Source organism: Lolium perenne, chromosome 7, assembly GCF_019359855.2.
Source record: "Lolium perenne isolate Kyuss_39 chromosome 7, Kyuss_2.0, whole genome shotgun sequence".
NCBI classification, from domain to species: Eukaryota; Viridiplantae; Streptophyta; class Magnoliopsida; order Poales; family Poaceae; genus Lolium; species Lolium perenne.
In genome coordinates, this window is record NC_067250.2 from 27192228 (window position 1) to 27206969 (window position 14742).

Below are 14742 nucleotides of genomic sequence, written 5' to 3' on the forward strand. Positions count from 1 at the left end.
ATAGGTGAACCATTGCTTAGAATAAGTTGTTGGTGCACATAGGTGAACAATAGTATATAGGCTTTGGGCTTGACAAAGTAAACGCTAGTTTTATTCCGCATTTGTTAAGCCCATCTCGTAAAAGTTTTAAATCGCCTATTCACCCCCCCCCTCTAGGCGACATCCGTGTCCTTTCAACATGGTCAACTACAAAATGATCTTATTGAGCATCGCTGTCGTCTCCATGGCGGGTAGTTATCACTACGGGAAAAATGGCACTGCCATGCGGCGCGTCTTTGCCATGCGCCTGCGCATGGTAAAGAAGTCTTTGCCATGCGATGGCACGAAACTGCATGACAAAGAATGGCTGCATGGCAAAGAATAAAGGAAAACACACGGCAAAGACCTCTGGATGGCAAAGATCCCTCAGGGCGCACGATAAAGAAAATGTCGACGGCAAAGCCGTATCAAGGCGCACGGCAAAGCCGCCGAACACAGCAAATCACAATAGGAATCGCCGTGCCTGGTGTTTTTAATGAACGCACAACAAAGCAAGCATTTGCCTAGTGTTTTTAACAAACGCACGACAAAGAAGCCTTTGCCTAGTGTAAGCACACGGCAAAATTTAAAAACTGGATTTCTTCTCAGCTCAAAGGCGTGGTATAGTTATCAACAAACAAACACTTAGCCACACTTAGCCCAGTGGTAAGGTTACACGCTTTCCCTACTCTGCATCCTACGTTCAAATTCCAGATTGGTCAGTTTTGGCCTTTTTTTTAGATAAAACATGTTTGGCACACGGCAAAGAACTGACCTTTACCGTGCAACGTTGGCGAGTCGCACGATAAAGAAGCCTTGGCCGTCAATAGCATTGACGTGCGGCGTCGCACGACAAAGCCTTTGCCATGCATATAGGGCCCCTTGCCGTGCAAATAATCGCACGGCAAAATCTTGTTTTCCCGTAGTGTATGTTTTTTTCACTTCTTTGGTTTGAAACAATTTATTTAGTTCATTCATTTGGTTTGTAATAATTAATAATTTAATTTGTTACATTTAGTTCGGTTTGGTTTATTACACACTTTGATTCATTTGGTTTGATTCGCAAAATTCTGTTTTGCTCCTCTAAGTTGTTGGGGTTCGGATATGCGGAGCCAAATTTAAAGGAGCAAATATATGGCGCAAATACACATGGAGGTGTTTGCTCGAAAATAGCTAACGGAACCGGGTACGCGCGAGGTTGAAATGTGACCAATTAGAGAGCAGCAGGTGGCTGACACCATACGTATATCTATTATGTATATGTCTGTATTTTGCAAGTATTGCAACGTGTCTGACAACACGTTTGGCATTAACTTCTCTCCTCCTCCCGAGCAAGTCCTCCCAACCCATCCATCTGCTTCTTGCACGTACTGCTCGTGCTGGCGTCCGTTTTCTTCTTACAGATGCGTGCTCCGGCGAGGCGGCGGCGGCGCTGCTCAGCTTCAGGCTCACGTCCGTGGCGGACGGTCAGCCGCGCTCTCACGAGATGGACGTCCGGCGCCAGCGGTTCTTAAACCGTTTTTTAATTATTTGCCCAAATATTATCAACCATCTGAAGGTAATTTTTTTTTCTTTATTTGATATTTCAAAAAAACTTTGAATTCGAGCATGAGTAATTCACGATTTTGTGATTTGAGTACCTACCTCGTTTTGTACTCATTCTAAAATGTTCGGAGTCTACAGATTGTACTTAATTTTTTCTGCTCTTGCATTTTATTTGGGATAATCGAGCTCATGATTTGTTTTTTCGAGGAATAAGCTCATGATTTATATCATGGCATATCATTTTACACATGTTCAAATAACGCTAGTGATGTGGAAGATCCTAGAATCATCATCAAAGTGCAAGGAAGCGTGTATCGTTATTTTTGTGGGACGTGATAAATTTTGCTCACACACACAGTCTAAGCTGGTGCCAACCGGGGCGGTAGTGCGGGCGCTACCGCCCGAGGCGGGGCGTGAGCGGGGCGGTAGGCAGGCGAGATGGTAGCGTCGGGCGGTGGCGCGGGCGCCCGGCGTTAGGGCGCGGTACCGCCCGCCTATAGCCCGCGTTGGAGGCGAGAGTGGGGCGAGAGGGAGGCGATAGCGGTGCTAGTGGGGGCGATAGGGAGGCGGTAGGAAGACGGTAGGGAGGAGAGAGAAGTGAGAGCTGGACCTATAGCCCGTGCACTGGCACCGTGGAGTGAGAGTGATGCGAGAGTGGGGTGAGAGTGAGAGAAAAGCTGACGTGGCGAGGCTATAATAGGGTGGTGCAATGGCACCAGCCAATTCCATTTGTGAATGCTCCATATGATCCATGGATCCCTCGGGAGAGGAAGCCCAATGTACACACACACACACACCTTTGCCCTAAAACCTTTCTTTTGCTTTTGCGCACCACGACAAAACAATGAACATTCCACTTTCTTGCCGTAGGCACCAGCGCCGCACCACAAGTCCACAACCCAGCCGCCGCCATGGCATCCTCCCGGACCTCAGCATCCTGCTCACCGGACAACCTCCTCGACGAACCCACCCGCGCCCAAGCTGCCCGCACCAGCGCCGACGGGAGCGGCGACGACGTCTCCGCCCTGCCCGAGCGGGTCACCTCGCGGCTGCGCGCCCGGAAAACTCTGAGAGACATCTGCAAGAGGTACTCGATCCCCGACGACTTCGCCCCGCTCCTCGCCGGCGACCTCTCCTCGTGCTCTCCCCCGCCGCCAGGATCCGTCTGCGTGTACGTCGACGCGCTGGACGCCGGGTTGCGCCTCCCCCTCCACCCCTTCTTCGGCACGGTGCTCACCCACTTCGGCCTCGCCCCGGGCCAGCTCGCGCCCAACGGGTGGCGAGCCCTGGCCGGATTCGTCGTCCTCTCCCACTTCGCCGGCGTGGCGCCGTCGCTGGCCGTGTTCCGGCACTTCTTCTCGCTCTGCCCGTTCCCGCCGCACCGGCTCTACACCATCCGCGGCAAGGACGCCGCCGGGCTGCTCTTCGCCCGGATCGGCGGGAACAAATACAGGGCTTGGAAGGAGGACTTCTTCTTCCTGTCCTCAACGGCGCCGTGGCCGTGCCCGGTCGAGTGGGGGGAGCCTTACAGGTCCGCCACCTTCGAGCCCACGCTCACCGTCCCGGAGAAGGCCGTGGCGGAGCACCTGCTGCGCGCTCGAGGAAGCTCGCCGATTGATCTCACCACGTACCTCCTCGACTCCAACATGGCTGCAGCCAAGATCATCATCCTGCCACCACCAACCCCTCAAGGTGAAATTCAGAACTATTACTACATGCTGATGTGAATTGTGCTACTAATTCGTGATCTGGAATTCTGGATTCGTACTATGTGTATTCTCCCGTCCGTAGGGATGGGCAAGCCTTTCAAGGTCGCCACGGCCGCACTCGCACCGGCAGGGAAGGTGGTCTTGAAGAAGGAGCCTGACTTCAAGGTTTCGCCTTGCGCGCCATCGCTTGGGAAGAAGAGGAAGCCGGCGGAGGAGGACCACGAGAGCTCGGCGTCGGACACCTCCTGCCCCTGGAAGCCGTCGACAAGCAAAGATGACGGGAAACAGCGAGGCCGCGACGGCCACTGGATTGCGGCGAGGAGGATGCTGCAGGGCGTCGTCACACCGTTGAGGCAGCGCGAGCTGGCTGCGTGCAGGCCGGCCGACGTCGTCACCTCGAGCTACGTGTCACTGCTCCAGGTGAACTACGAATCAATTTCCGCCACTGAGCACTAAGCACCATGTGTGCGTGATCTGATGTTCTGGATTGATCGACATGTCAATGTGTCTGGATGGGCCGGGTGCGTAGACGGCGAACGAGGTGGCGTTCTCGCTGGGCTACGCTCTGGAGCTGGAGGACAAGCTGAGGGCGCGCGAGCGGGAGGCCGACACGCTGCGGTCGGAGCTGCGCAGGGCGAAGGCCGAGCTCTCCCAGAGCAAGGCGCCGGCGCTGCGGGCGGAGCTGCACACGGCGAAGGTCGAGCTCGCCCAGACGAAGGCGGATGTGCTGGTGGCGCGAGAGGAGGCGGACGCGCTGCGGTCGGAGCTGCGCAGGGCGAAGGCCGAGCTCGCCAACGCGGACGCGCTGCGAGCGGAGCTGCGCGGGGCGAAGGCTGAGCTCGCCCAGACGATGGCGGACGCGGAGAGGGCCAAGGCGGCGGCGTCGCGCGCGCTGGTGGGGCGGGAGCTGATGGGGTACGAGCGCGGCTTGGCGGACATGAAGCGAGCCGCGCTACACCGCTACCCGCTGCTTGATCCGGCGAACCTGGTCGTGCGGCTCCATGGCCCCCGTTAGCTCCGGGAACGGCCTGATCGCCATGTCGCCCGATGCCCTACCCACGTCGACGTCGATCGGAATCTCGGATCCACCTGCATGTTCTTGAGACGCGCTTCTAGGCTTTGTCTTCAGGCGTTCTTGGTGCGCCTGTCCATGGATCTTAGTAGAATCTATATTTATTGGGACTATTATTAGATAGTATCAAATACTTTGAGAGGAAAGTATTTCATATTTCCAGAGTTGTTTTACATGCGTATTTCAGGAGTTGTGATCCAAACTGAGTAACCCATATGGCCATTTCGTGTGACGCAAATTTGTAGACATTTTCACTAATTAGCAAATAGCGAAGCTTTCGAAAAACTTTTTGGCTCAGGTTTTCTACTCTTCTTACCATAGTTGGGTAAGAAAATTCTGTTCCAGTAGTGGTTCGTTAGGAGTGTGAGACTCACTAACAAAATCTGGTACTTTTCGTTGCTATCTCAACTACTAGCATGGTGGCCTCGTAAATACGAGAGCATCATCCTTAAATTGTCAAAAGGGTTTCAAAATTTTATGGTTCAGCATGTTCACATTATGTGTGTAAATTTGAAAGTAGCATACAATTCCATAGCCATCACAAATGATATCCCAAATATATTAACTTTTGTAGGAAATAGTATTTGGACACGATGTTTCTACACCTGGGTGCATATGCACCCTTTATTTGAAATGCATTTTGAACATATTTAAAAATATCAAACAAATACAAAAAGAATTGTTGGTTTTATGTGATACTTTAGGTGCACACATAGAAATGTGCCTCTACATTAAACTCAGTCATATAATCAGATTTCAGGACGAGTTGTGTCGTGTTATGTATATATAAAATCTAACACACAAAATTTACTTACGAGTAGTTGCCTGCACCGGGCTGCATGTGAGAGCTCTAGTGCACACACCTAGCTAGTGAAATGCATCAATCAATTTTGAAAAAGATTAGCCTTATATCTCAACATAAGGTTGCACATGCTGCTCATATATATTCTCCTCATCATAATTTTGATCGTAAAAACCATCCAAGATGATCCTAACCGGCTGCTGGATAAATCGGTAAAGGTCGAGCGGCAGCAAGGGGAGTCCGCGAGCATGCGCCTTTTTTTTTGGCCTTGTAAGTGAATTGTGATAGCCTACCTAGTTTTTTTTTTCTCGGATTGAATCTTCCACGTTCAGCCTAGGGCATCTAACACTTCTTTTTCACAATGGCTAGCGTACTTTTTTGTGTGGACCCAGCTAATAACCGAGCACACCCCTCATACGGATGTTGTGAAAATAAGTTGTGTCAACATAATTACGTGAACACTAAATTTGCACATTAGCTAGACATACTATTATTAGAGATAGAGTTTTGGGACCCGACTAGGACATGTGTAGTACTCCTAGTCGGTATAGAGTTCTATGGTCATACGATGTAATCTCTCCCTATCTCCCCGATCTCTCCCTGTACCAACTACTATATATACATGGCAATAGATAGCTCGGAAACTATCCGAGTAGATTGAAACTACCTAATCATATTGTGTTTCTATATGGTATCAGGCCGGCTCTTCCGCCGGTAATCCATCGCAAGCTTCGACGTCGCCGCCTGCTGGTTCTTCCCCAGCCGCCATGGCGTCCTCCTCCCAACCGCCGATCAACCTCGGCCTTCCTCCGCAAGAGCTTCTCACCAGAGATAATTACCCGATCTGGCGCTCCCAGGTCCTGCCCGCGATCCGCGGTGCGCAACTCGTCGGCCTCCTTGATGGCAGCGATGCTGCTCCGCCGACAGAAGTGGAGATCGTCCCCGCCGACAAAACCTCCGGCACTGCTGCCAAGATGGGGCCGAACCCTGACTACGCCTCTTGGCTGTCTCGCGATCAGATTGTCTTGTCCTACCTTCTGCAGTCGCTGTCTCGCGAGATTCTACCTCACGTTCACCGGATTGAACACACCGCCGGTGTCTGGCGCGCCCTTCAGGAGATGTTCGCCGCCCAGAACGAAGCCAAAATCAACAATCTGCTCGTTGCCCTTGCCAACACCAAGAAGTTGCAGATGACGACCTCGGAGTTCCTCTCCAAGATGCAAGGATTTGCAGATGATCTCATTGCTGCTGGCCATCCTCTCACCGATCGCCAGCTCGTCTCGTATATTCTCGCCGGACTTGGCGCTGACTACAATGCCCTGGTGGCCGCTCTCGGCGTTACGACGACGCCGATCACCCTGAGCCTTCTATTCTCTCATCTGCATGCGTATGATCAACGGCAGCTGATGCTCAATGGTCCCTCTCCACCGGAGTTCGAGACCTCTGCCAACGCCGCCGCTCGCCAATGGCGCCCACGATCTGCCAACAACAACTTCGCCCGCAACCGCGGTGACCGCGGTGACCGCGGTGATCGCGGCGATCGTGTCGACCGTGGCGACCGTGGGGAACGACGAGATTTCCGCCGTGATGACCGTCCCTTCTATCAGGGCCGTGGGGGCGGTCGTGGACCCTCTGGAGGCGGGCGAGGCCGTGGCCGCGGGCGCCGCCGCACGACCCCGTGGGTGGATGTTACCTGCCAGGAAGGTCATCCCGCAAAAGACTGCTGGTCCCGGTACACTGAAGATGATGACTATGGTGACAAAGAAATCCACGCTGCTTATGGGGTCGACACTAATTGGTATCAAGATTCGGGTGCCACTCATCATATTACAAGCGAGCTCAACAACTTGACCTTCAGGGACACATACAAGGGATCCGACAGGGTCAACACCGCCAATGGGCAAGGTATGAATATTTCCCATATTGGTCATTCAATAGTTCGTAACCCTACTCGAAATTTTCATCTTCGCAATATTTTGCATGTTCCTCACGCTTCTAAAAATTTGCTCTCCGTTCATCGGTTCACATATGATAATGGTGTCTTTATCGAATTTCACCCCTTCTTCTTTCTCATCAAGGATCAGGTCACCCGGAGAATCATCCATAGAGGACGGTGTGTTGGCGGCCTCTACCCTCTTATTTCATCCTTGGCGTCTTCTGGATCCCTGAAGCATGCCTTTGTCGCCGCCAAGCTTGACCAGTCCCAGTGGCATAGTCGTCTAGGTCATCCCTCTTTAGTTATTGTTAGACAAATAATAAGTAAGCATAAGCTTCCATGTGTTAGAGATACCAGCATTGTGTCCGTTTGTGATTCTTGTCAGCAAGGCAAGAGTCATCAACTTCCCTACCCTGTTTCTACTAGTGTGTCTACTGCTCCTCTTCAGTTAGTTTTTTCTGATGTTTGGGGGCCTGCCCCAACCTCTGTTGGACGACATGATTATTATGTGAGTTTTATCGATGATTACAGCAAGTTTACTTGGATCTATTTGCTTAAACACAAGTCTGATGTCTTCGATGCCTTTGTCAATTTCCAAAAACTTGTTGAACGCCAATTTGACACAAAAATTCTTGCAGTCCAGTCTGATGGGGGAGGTGAATATATTAAGCTCAATTCACTTTTTCAGACTCAGGGTAGTTCTCATCATATCTCTTGTCCACATGCTCATCAGCAAAACGGTTCTGCAGAAAGAAAACACCGTCACATTGTTGAAGTTGGTCTCTCTCTCCTTGCTCATGCTGGTATGCCTCTAAAATTTTGGGATGAAGCTTTTCTCACAGCCACATATCTAATCAATATGCTCCCTAGTCGAGTTATTAATAATGACACTCCTGTCCATCGCCTGCTTGGTAGACATCCTAATTATTCATCTCTTCGTGTCTTTGGTTGTGCATGTTGGCCAAATCTTCGGCCCTACAATCAGCGCAAACTTGCGTTTCGTTCCAAACAGTGTGTCTTTCTAGGCTACAGCCCTCGACATAAAGGAGTTAAATGTCTCGAAGTGTCCACTGGACGAGTCTATATTTCTCGTGATGTCGTTTTTGATGAGGCAGTTTTCCCTTTCAAATCCCTACATCCTAATGCTGGTGCTCTTCTTCGAAAACAAATTCTTCTCCTTGATCCTTCACTTTGCAATTTTGAGCAGGGGGACGACACTATTAGTGATTCTATTATGGAAAATACTCATACTACTAACCCATATGCAAGTGTTGTTCCTTATGATCTACAGGGTGCAGCTCGTCGAGACGTAGCAGCAGGTGAAAATTCTGCCCAAAACAGTGCCCCGAGCAGCTCATTCCAGCAATCAGGAGAAAATAACAGCAGCACAGACTCCCATGGGGATTTTCTGCCAGAATCCGCTTCGGGATCCTCCCAGGTGCCCTCGGGATCCGCCTCCGATGCCTCGGGATCGTCTTCTGTCCCGCCAGGTTCTGCGTCAGCGTCAGGCGGGCAGCGTGGGCCGAACGCACGTGGGCGGGACGCGGCGTCGTCCTCGCCTGGATCTTCTGCGGATAGCCTTCCGCATGCACAGCACAGTCCGGACTCAACAGCACGCAGCGCAGCCACAGCGGATCCAGGCGCCTCGCAGTCTGCGCCTGTTCCACCAGATTCTGCTGGCCACACTGGATCGGCTGCTCCTTCTTCACGTGTAGCTCAGCCTGTGCCCTCTCAGCGTCCAACTACACGTGCGACTAGAGGAATTGTCAAGCCTCGTGAGTACAAAGATGGAATAGTCCGTTGGCTTTTGACGGCTGCCACTGATGAACCAACCAATTTACAATCTGCTCTTGATGATCCAAATTGGTAAGGAGCGATGGATGAGGAATATGATGCTCTCATGCGAAATAGAACATGGAGATTGGTACCTCCGCGTGAAGGTAAAAATGTCATTGACTGTCGATGGGTGTATAAGGTGAAGCGTAAATCAGATGGTTCGATTGACAGGTATAAGGATCGTCTTGTTGCTAAAGGTTTTAAACAGCGGTATGGAATTGATTATGAAGACACTTTCAGTCCTGTTGTTAAAATTGCAACTGTTCGTCTAGTTTTGTCTTTAGCTGTTTCCAGAGGGTGGAGCTTGCGACAGTTGGATGTTAAGAATGCGTTTCTTCATGGTGTTCTGGAAGAGGAAGTATATATAAAACAACCTCCTGGGTATGAAAATAGCAGCACACCACACTTTCTGTGCAAACTAGATAAGGCACTCTAATGGACTAAAACAGGCACCTCGAGCATGGTACTCTCGGTTGAGTTCTAAACTACTTGCTCTTGGTTTCTTTGCTTCCAGATCTGATGCTTCTCTGTTTATCTATCGTAAGTCCAATATCACCATCTTTATGCTTATATATGTGGATGATATCATAGTTGCTAGTTCTTCTCAAGCTGCAACTGATGCTTTGCTGAGAGATTTGAGTCAAGAGTTTGCCTTGAAAGATGTTGGTGATTTGAGTTTCTTTCTGGGAGTTGAAGTGCAGAAAGTTGACAATGGTATTGTTCTCAGTCAGTCCAAGTATGCTCGTGATATTTTGGCACGGGTTGGCATGTTAAATTGTACAGGTATGCCTACACCATTGTCTTCCTCTGATAAGATTACTGCTCACCAAGGAGATCCATTGGGTCCAGATGATAGTACCAAATATCGGAGTTTAGTGGGAGCCTTACAGTATCTTACCCTCACACGTCCAGATATTTCCTATGCAGTTAACAAAGTCTGTCAGTATCTACATGCTCCTTATACTGTTCACTATACTGCTGCTAAAAGGATTTTGAGATATGTTAAGCATACTATGACAGTTGGGTTAACATTTGTCAAGTCTGCATCTACTCTTGTCAGTGCTTTTTCCGATGCCGACTGGGCGGGTTGTGTTGATGACCGTCGGTCTACTGGAGGATTTGCTGTGTTTTTTGGACCAAATCTGATCTCATGGAGTGCTAAGAAGCAAGCTACAGTGTCCAGATCAAGTACTGAGGCAGAGTATAAGTCAGTGGCTAATGCAACGGCTGAGATGATGTGGGTTTAGTCTTTGCTTGCTGAGTTGGGTGTCAGACAACGACAAACGCCTTGTTTATGGTGTGATAATTTGGGAGCTACATATTTGTCTGCTAATCCTGTTTTTCATGCAAGAGCCAAGCACATCGAGATTGATTTCCATTTCGTTCGAGAACGAGTGTTGAGGAAACAGCTGGAGATTCGGTTTGTTCCTTCTAAAGATCAAGTCGCAGACGGGTTTACTAAACCATTGCCTTATCGAGCCTTTGAAGATTTCAAGCATAATCTCAACTTGCGAAGTTGTGATTAAGGGAGGGTATTAGAGATAGATCGAGTTTTGGGACCCGACTAGGACATGTGTAGTACTCCTAGTCGGTATAGAGTTCTATGGTCATACGATGTAATCTCTCCCTATCTCCCCGATCTCTCCCTGTACCAGACTACTATATATACATGGCAATAGATAGCTCGGAAACTATCCGAGTAGATTGAAACTACCTGATCATATTGCGGAAATTCAATTCGGCTCCCGGGTGCATATGCTCCCTCTATCAAAAAATTATATTTCTAAATGTCGAAAAAAATTAACAAAAAATTCTGCATGTACATCTCCACAATATACGTACGTTCGCCAAGTTTCGCAAGGAACCAATATGTTTTGTGGTCTGTGTAAAAAAGAGAAAATTTATCTCCTGAAAAGTCTTATTTTCAGCATTGAATTTTGTCTTTTTTACACACGTCACACGACAAGTTGGATTTTTATGAAACGACTTTGTGAGCGTGTAGCACATGAAGATGTACGTTCGAATTTTTCGTTTCAATTTTTTGAAATTTCAAAATGTATGTAACATGCATTTCAAAATAAAGGGAGCATATGCTCCCATGTGCCAAAACATCATTCCATCGTGTTTCTATAACTATACTATGACATGCGTGTCTTTCTACAGCTAAGTGACCCATGTGGTTAGGTCATGTAGTACTCTAGCTGCTCTTGGTTGAAACCAGGGTGAGGTACGGCTGTTGTGTCCAGAAAATGTACCTGTTGATCTAAACGTTGTTGTGGCCAGTGAGTTTGGTGAGCCGAGTTAATGAAATTAAGGTGTTCCATATAAAAAAAGATAATTACATGAACGCTAATGGTTCACTAAATTCTAACCGTAAATATTAGATCTGATTATTATAATAATTTTGATGGTGTATATTAACGTGGTGTCGCTATTTTAGACCTCCTTATTGTGATTCTAGTATATAATAGATGAGATGTAGTTTCTGAAATATTGACGGTTTTAAAGATTGGGCTAAAGTTAATTTTGTTCAAGAAACAATAAGAAATCATAAATTGGACTTCTTTGCTATCTTGCAAACGGCTAGAGATAATTTTACAGCACCTTTCCTTAATCACATATTAGGAGGTTTCCAACGGTTGTGTGTTCCTCCATTAGGAAGGTAGGGATTTCAGTTGCTATTAACGCATGCACGACCATTCAGCATGTTGTTACTTGTGATAGGTGTGTGAAATTTTATGCAACCTCTAAAGTGGCCGGATAACTTTAAATGGGTTTTGTTGTGGTTTATGGTGAACCTCGAGATGAGCAAAAACCTGGCCGAATTGGTTAGACTTTGTGGGGATGAGTCTTTGCCGATGCTTGTAGTTGGGGAGACTTTAATGTCTTAAGACAACAACAAAAATAAAGAACAATGATAACTTCAATTCTCGTTGTTCTTCCATTTTTTTATTTCATTATCGAAACCTTGACTTGAGAGAAATAGCTCTTTCCGGTAGATAATTCACATGAGCAAATCGTAGTGAAGTGCCTACATATGAGAAGTTGGATATGGAATGGGAACAAAAGTTTCCTTTGGCTTCGGTTATAGCCTTGCAAGAACAGGGTCTCATTATATTATCAGATTCAGGGAACCAAATAGGCAATAAATATAATTTCTCTTTTGAGCTCGCTTGGCTAAAAAATGAAGGGTTGTTTGAGATGGTAGCCCAAGAATGGGATTCTGTTCCAAATGGGCGCAGTCCCATGGAAGCGTGGCAGAATAAGATCAGTCATCTTAGAAAAAGTAGAAATGTATATCTCTAGATATTATAAGACCTCTTTTTGGCCCGCCTCATAAAATAATTGTGTACTAATTTTGTTATAAAAACATGATATAAGATAGCTCCTGAATTATAAAATGCTATTTTAACAGCCAAGTTCACCGAGAAGGAGGTTCATACGGTTGTAATGCAAATGGAAAAGAACAAAGCACCGGGACTAGACGAGTTTCCTTGTGAATTTTATCCAAAGTTTTGGGTAGTAATAAAATATGATTAAATGGCAATTTTTGATGTTTCCAAAAGGTGAGTTACCTTTATTCCACCTAAATTTTGGTATAATTATCTTGCTTTCAAAAAAATGAAAATGCCATGAAAATACAACAATATCGTTCCATGTGTTTACTTAATGTCAGTTTTAAGGTATTCACAAAAGTGGGGACACATCCTTTAACCATTATTGCTAAGAGCGTCTTTCAACCCATGCAAACTGCTTTTATACTAGTAGACACATGTTAGACTACCCACAATGGGAGTATCATAGGTAGTATCATGCATTCCATGCATGCAAAATGCTGATGTGGCAGTGCAATTAAGGATGAGAGAGAGGGTGCTAGTATCATAGGTAGATACTGTATCATAGCACATACTACTAGAAAAATTAATGTCAAGTAAATCTTGTACATATATTTGCATTGAGATTCTACAAAACAATTAATATATAGAGATTATGATACTATTATATGATACCATGCATTGTGGAGATAGTAACATGTAGTAGTATCATACGCATGATACTTCTATATGATACTATGCATTGTGACTAGTCTTAGAGGGTGCGGTGATTCTTCACGTGACCATTAATGAACTTTTATAGGAAGGAAATGGATGGGGTTTTGTTTAAAACTGATTTTGAAAAAGCATACAATAAAGTAAATTGGTCATTTTTACAACAAGTATTGCATATGAAAGGATTTGATCCCAAATGGTGTCTATGGATTTAGAGATTTGTGCAAAAGTGGAGTGCGAAGATTAAAGTGGATAATGACATCACTACTTTCAAACTCCAAAATGTCTTTGTAGGGGTGGGGGGGGGGGGGGGGCTGACTCTATCTTCTATTCTCTTCAACATAGTGACAGATATTTTAGCAATCTTAATTGGCAGAGCTAAGGAGGATGGCTAAGTAGGTGGTCAAATTCCACGGCTAGTGGATAGCGGGGGTGTATATCTTGCAATATGCAAATGATACTTTTTATGGAGCATCATCTAGAGAAAGGGTCTTAATATGAAGTGAATTCCCTGTATTTTTGAATAATTATCAGGCCTTAAAATTAACTTTCATAAGAGCGATGTTTTCTAATTTGGAAAAGCTAAAGAGGTTGAACGAGATTATAAGATTCTATTTGGTCTCTTCAATTTAGTTATTCAGGTATTCTCTTCATTTTTGTAGACTAAAAAGTGGGGAGTGGAGACCTATAGAGGACTGTTTCGATATAGTTTCGATAAGAAGTTAAGTAATTGGACTGTAAAATGTGCCTCTCCTCGCCACTTGGTGCGCGCGGCGTGGTTCTCGAGAACTTGAGGTGGCGTTGATATTTGTTCCAGTGGGGTTGAAGGTGCATCAAACAGGCAGCAGCAAAGCGAGCTGCATGCTCTCCTCGTCGCTCAACGTGATGCAATCGGGCTACCGGTTGGATCGCCGAGAGCTCAAGCGGCTTAGGGATTCTTGGAGATATGTGTGGGTTTGGATGAAATTTTCTTAGTCCCGTGACATGGTATATATAGGAAAACAGACAATGTACTAATGTGAGGATAGAAAGCCCAATACAGAGAAGACGAAATTATTGAAAGACACTTGTAAGTGCTCGTCAGACACAAAATGTGAGGATAGAAAGCCCAACACAGAGAAGGCGAAATTATTGAAGGACACTTGTAAGTGCTCGTCAGACAAAAGGCAAGGTCTTCAATGAAACGCTTTTTCTATAGCATTTTCAGATTTTTTTTATAGAGGTAAAAGGTTTGGAATCTTGGAAGGGGAAGTGCTCGACTTGCGGGGAAATGGCAAATTTGGATTTGGGTGGTGACAATACAGCTAAATTAGGGGCCAAAATAGGGCAGACGGTGACCGAAAAACTCCCGCCGCCTTTTGTCGCACCAGCTTAGATTGTGCCATCTCCTCAGCATCCGTTGCGTTCTCGAAACAGCATCAGACGAGGGTGACTTTGGGGAAACGGCCGATTCAAGCGTTCCTCTAGAACCTGACCCCGAGGTGCTTTAAGGGGCGCGTGGGCCGTAACGTAGACATGGACTGGGCATCTAATTGAGCCGTTTTCTGCTCCCCAAAGCCTGTTTCAAGGTGTCGTGGTCTACCAATCGCGCCCTAAGCAATCAATTCGGACCAAGCTCTATTCTGCCTTGTACGATGTGTTGGAGGGCTAACCGAAGGATCATGTAACCAACCATGAAAGCGATTTTTTTGGAACATGTGTACTCCTAAACCCGATTAAACTTAGTTCGGTACTAAGTTATATAGTTGTCGTACCACTAAGCTACAAAAATTTTG

General features: G+C 46.8%; 2 protein-coding genes across 2 annotated transcripts; both read left to right on the forward strand.

Moving 5' to 3' along the window:
* The first annotated feature begins 2401 nt into the window (after positions 1-2401).
* Positions 2402-4629, forward strand: LOC127318010 (uncharacterized). Its single transcript, XM_051348619.2, has 3 exons — positions 2402-3255; positions 3355-3692; positions 3802-4629. The coding sequence occupies exons 1-3, from the start codon at positions 2475-2477 to the stop codon at positions 4285-4287; spliced, it is 1605 nt and encodes a 534-aa protein (XP_051204579.1). The 5' UTR covers positions 2402-2474; the 3' UTR covers positions 4288-4629.
* A 1284-nt stretch (positions 4630-5913) lies between these two features.
* On the forward strand, positions 5914-10165 carry LOC139833545 (uncharacterized). The gene is made up of 5 exons (XM_071823845.1): positions 5914-7051; positions 8108-8948; positions 9090-9299; positions 9433-9701; positions 9846-10165. The coding sequence occupies exons 1-5, from the start codon at positions 5914-5916 to the stop codon at positions 10163-10165; spliced, it is 2778 nt and encodes a 925-aa protein (XP_071679946.1).
* The last annotated feature ends 4577 nt before the right edge of the window (positions 10166-14742 follow it).